This window comes from Suillus discolor (genome assembly GCF_016758755.1).
Source record: "Suillus discolor strain FC423 chromosome Unknown F5147scaffold_20, whole genome shotgun sequence".
NCBI classification, from domain to species: domain Eukaryota; kingdom Fungi; phylum Basidiomycota; class Agaricomycetes; order Boletales; family Suillaceae; genus Suillus; species Suillus discolor.
The window spans coordinates 107,893-112,199 of record NW_024541267.1 but is presented as its reverse complement, the minus strand read 5'-3'; the positions used below and the strand labels follow the sequence as shown (position 1 = coordinate 112,199).

The window sequence follows — 4,307 nt, the reverse complement described above, 5'->3', positions numbered from 1 at the left end:
ACATGCGCGCTGAAATAGCATTCAGCGCACAGTTGCGCTATTCGTGCCTGCTGGAACAAGGAAGTGGCAGTCAAGCGATACCCACGCAAGTAGCAATCAGAAGACTAGATAGAAAGAGTGCCGTCGTAGACATGACCCACCCTTGTCATTCCAGAAGACTATCCTATGTTCATAAGCGAGGTTCAAATTTCAAATGCGACAATGAATGTCAACCGTCTATGCTTGCTTCAGGTATTTCTTGTATTCTATGCCCTGTTGGTCACAGGTCTAAGGCGAAGTGAAATATCACCGCAAAGGATATCATAAGTATGCTCTACTCCGTGGCCCGTACTTTTTCTCCAGGAAAGTAGATATTTCTTGGGCTAGATAAAAATCATGATGCTGAACATTGCCGTAGAAAACAAAATATCATTTACCAAGCTCCTCTGGTGATTCCTGTGCAACCTGAATGACAGCCGCCTCAATTAGACTTGCACATGGACACAAAATATCAGCTTACCAGATGCCCAGCCGAGTGAATCACTACGTTAGATGAGTTAGCAGGCCTTCGCCACACTCGCACCCTCGTTGCTTGTTCGCCCATAAATCTAAAACAAATGTGAGTAGAGCAGAGTCTATGGCTGAGCAACGCACCCCTTGTCTTCAGGCTTCCCTGGAACAATCCAACGTAGTTCTATGCGCTCGTCCACCTTTTCCAGTAGTTCCCATGCTTCAGGTGATCCCGTACGATCTGCGAACACCAAAGCCTCTTGTAGAGCTGACATCTTTAACTTCACTCCCCCTTGTGAATCCTTGCACAAGCCATATGTAACATATAGCTGCAGGGTATCAGGATCCCAAGCTCCGAAGAATGGAGAGGCCTTGAACAAGCGCAATGCCTCCTCACTTGTGACATTGCCTAAATACATAGATGTCACTGACACGAAATCATGACTCACCGAGATGGCCAACGTTCGCGCCTCCTAAGGGCAGACAATACGAGCCCATCTAGTTTTTGGGAGGAGCCACGGTGATCGTTAATAATTGCAGGGTCTACGAGAATGATGGAGGAAAACAGTGCAGGGAAATTGACAGCCGCTATGATCCTGCATAATATTATCAATATTGGATCAGGGTATAACGCTAGCGATAACAACATACGAACAGTAGCCACCGAATGAATGTCCAACAGCCACCAGGGAGCGGGATGAAAATCCCTTAATTTTCCTGGATTCACTGACAGTCTCCGGTAGAAGGTGCAGATGCGTCGGTAAGACCTTCGAAGATGCATCTTCTGGTAGATAGTATAACAGAAAGTGTGCAATATCCCGCGCGTTGTCTCGCCAATCAACTAGAAACGAAGGATGATCTCAGCCTTTGGATGAAGTGCGCGGGGTGTCTCACATATGCCACTGAGATCTGTCTCGTTAATTAGTGCAGCATCACCGTGCTGCACAGCTTCCCAAGACCACACCTCGTCGATCTGTGAAGCTGTGGGTGACGATAGTAGATATCGCAGTGTTGTTTCCCATATCTATAACACATTCACTAACTGTTCTTGAAGCACGAAAATCGGGTCAAATAAATGAGTACCTCCTTGGGAAAGCCATTTGCGTGAGCGAAGAATAATGTCAAGCCCTTCCTCTCATCTTGAACTCTCTTGACGTATCGATTAACGCAGTTCCATAACGGCTTCTTGATTCTTTCTCCGCCTAACTCTCCCTTCACGAAGCGCACCTGTCGCTCAGTAATTTCAGCGAAAAGCTGCTGAATATCTCGTTGCCGTTCTGCGGCATTCGGCGAGAATTTAGGGACCACAGGCAATGGGATGTTTGGAGTGAGTCTTGGACAACTAGCAGGTAAGATGTGGGTGCTGACAACATAATTGTCGTTGAACAGCTCGTTTCGAGGCGATGGTAATGGAGGCAACACTTCGATACCGCAATGCGTGCGAAACTGAGATAATAACGGCCTAGGGTTTACAGTTGTCCATGGGGGAGTTGGTTCAAAAGGATATGTCGAGACCGTACTGGCGGTCATTTAGTCGTTCGTTCGAGGCAACTAGGAACGTTGATCAACGACCGTGGCCAGCGTTGGGGTGAGCGTAGAATCATGTGATAATTGGTGCAACCGGTGCTGGAAGATCTAAAAGAGTCGACATGTCCGAAGCGAGTCTTTTGAGCTCAGGTCATACGTTCGTACTCACTGTGTCATTTTGGTTTACTCAGCTGGTCACCTAAGAACACAGCCACATTGTAAGAGACGCTCAAATTCGAAAGCTTACCTAATACATTCTTGGTGAGCTTCACATTTCGCACGACATTCAAAGGTTTGCGGGAGTTACATAAGTGTCCTGAGCGTCTAATGAAACGAGGCAGTGAATGCACCACAAAACGCACAATACGCGTGCTTAGAGAATGACAGGATCCCTCTAAAGTCCACCTCGACTGTGCTCAACACCATCCACCTGCAGTAAAATGTCGACCCTCATTCCAATCACCAAACCCCTGCGAGAGTTCAAAGGTCATGAAGATGGCGTGATGGCAATCGTAGTTTTTCCCGATAAACGACGTATGGTTGCAGGCTCGAACGACAAGACGCTTTGTCTGTGGGACTTGCAAACAGGTGTTGTGTTGAACAAGATGTACGGGCATCACAATGGACTTGGAGTGCTGAGTTTAGCTGTATCACGAGATGGGCAATTGATAGCAAGCGGCGATGCAGGAGGACAGGTCATCGTCCAGCATGCAGAAACTGGCAAATGGTTCATACAACCCATCAAATTCAAAGCCCACTTCGGAGGGATCTCCTCGCTGGATTTCTCTCCCGATGGAACAGTACTGGCCACTATAGGTCATAACGACACGGTGAAACTGTGGAATACAAAAACCGGGCAGTTGCAAGGAAATCCAATTCAGTGTGGTGATACTTTTGTCAGTTGCATACGGTATTCGCCGTCTGGAGAGCTTCTTGCCATCGCAACAAGAGGCAATATCGAAATTTACAATTCAGGCGCCAGGACACTCGTCGCATCCTTCACGGCTCACCGTGACAGCCTGAGAACATGTAACTCGTCCGAGTCACTTACATGGACGCCCGATGGCAGGCGCCTTCTCACAGGTGGCTGTGCGGGCGATGCTACTATACGTGAATGGGATACAGCAACCTGGAGGCAGATCGGTGATCCTCCGAGGATGGCCCACTATCAGAATATCAGTGCCATTGCCATTCATCCTGCTGGCACACTCGTCGCCTTCACATTTGATGACAACTGTGTTCGTCTCTGGCGGCTCTCAGATCGACAAACCGTTGTCATATTCCAACACTCATTCCTCGTGCGATGCATCACTTTTTCCATAGACGGCAACCATATCCTCAGCGGCGGTGGCGATAAGATGATCTCGGAGTGGGCAGTACCTCCGGGTATTCATTCAAAGGCATGTTTCCGTCTTTGACTCATATGTCATAATTCGATTCGAGCATGTTTCGTCCAGATCCTAGCCATCACGAAATCCCGTGTTGCATGCATAGATGGGGACTTATCTACTGCCGAAGAACTACTCACGCAAGATATCAATGCTAATCCGAACAACCATACTTCTTACGCCCATCGCTCATTCGTTATGGCGCGAAAACACAACTGGGACCGCGCCCTTCAGGACGCAATTAAGGTGTGATTAACTAACCCATCATCGCCCTTTTACGAGTGGCTAACTCGACGGTGACATAGTCCATCAGCATTCATCCCTCATTGATAGGCTACATTTCCAAGGGTATTGCCCTCTGCGGAACAGGCTGTGTCCCGGATGCGAGGGTAGCATTTGATGTCGCATCCATGTACACGGACCAAGATTCACAAATCCTCCATTTCTTGCTCTTGATCAAAGTATGTTATATTTGTCTCCCATGCTCTCCGCTTCATCGCGTATTTTAGGCCATCGTGCTCTTTAATGCAGATCAACATGACGAAGCAATCCTGCTCCTCAAAGAACTCGCTACTGGTTGTCCGAATGCCGACACTCACGCATGTCAGATCGTGCAAGTAAGTATCTGTCACACTCAGCTATCAACACTAATCTTTGCAACTCACACATTAGGCATATCTGCGTGTTCAACTCGGAATCAAGGCTTTAGATAGCACATATTACGAAGAAGCCGCTGACCACTTTAACGCTGCTCTCAACTCCAGCACTCTCTCATGGAGTTCACCCATTCATGTTATGTGCGAGGACTTGGTAGTGGTGCGTGAATACACATTCAAAATCCTTTTCATAACCAACTCCCTTGTTCAGCTCTTCGGCTGGGATCTCAGATCGTTGTGGTTTAAT

At 47.7% G+C, this 4,307-nt stretch overlaps 1 protein-coding gene across 1 annotated transcript; it reads right to left on the bottom strand.

Annotated features, from left to right (window-relative positions):
* Positions 1-202: 202 nt before the first annotated feature.
* Positions 203-2,182, bottom strand: F5147DRAFT_127333 (Alpha/Beta hydrolase protein). The gene is made up of 7 exons (XM_041428172.1): positions 1,573-2,182; positions 1,384-1,513; positions 1,141-1,330; positions 939-1,085; positions 634-885; positions 500-587; positions 203-444 (listed from the first exon to the last, which is right to left on the bottom strand). The coding sequence occupies exons 1-7, from the start codon at positions 2,017-2,019 to the stop codon at positions 409-411; spliced, it is 1,290 nt and encodes a 429-aa protein (XP_041294117.1). The 5' UTR covers positions 2,020-2,182; the 3' UTR covers positions 203-408.
* Between the last annotated feature and the right edge of the window lie 2,125 nt (positions 2,183-4,307).

Excerpts from the sequence above, each read along its gene's own strand:
- F5147DRAFT_127333 (XM_041428172.1), bottom strand. The coding sequence starts at position 2,019 with ATGACCGCCAGTACGGTCTCGACATATCCTTTTGAACCAACTCCCCCA. Across the intron at positions 886-938 it reads CGCGAACGTTGGCCATCTCG|TGAGGAGGCATTGCGCTTGT; the intron begins GTGAGTCATGAT and ends CAATGTCACAAG. Across the intron at positions 445-499 it reads TTCACTCGGCTGGGCATCTG|GTTGCACAGGAATCACCAGA; the intron begins GTAAGCTGATAT and ends GCTGTCATTCAG.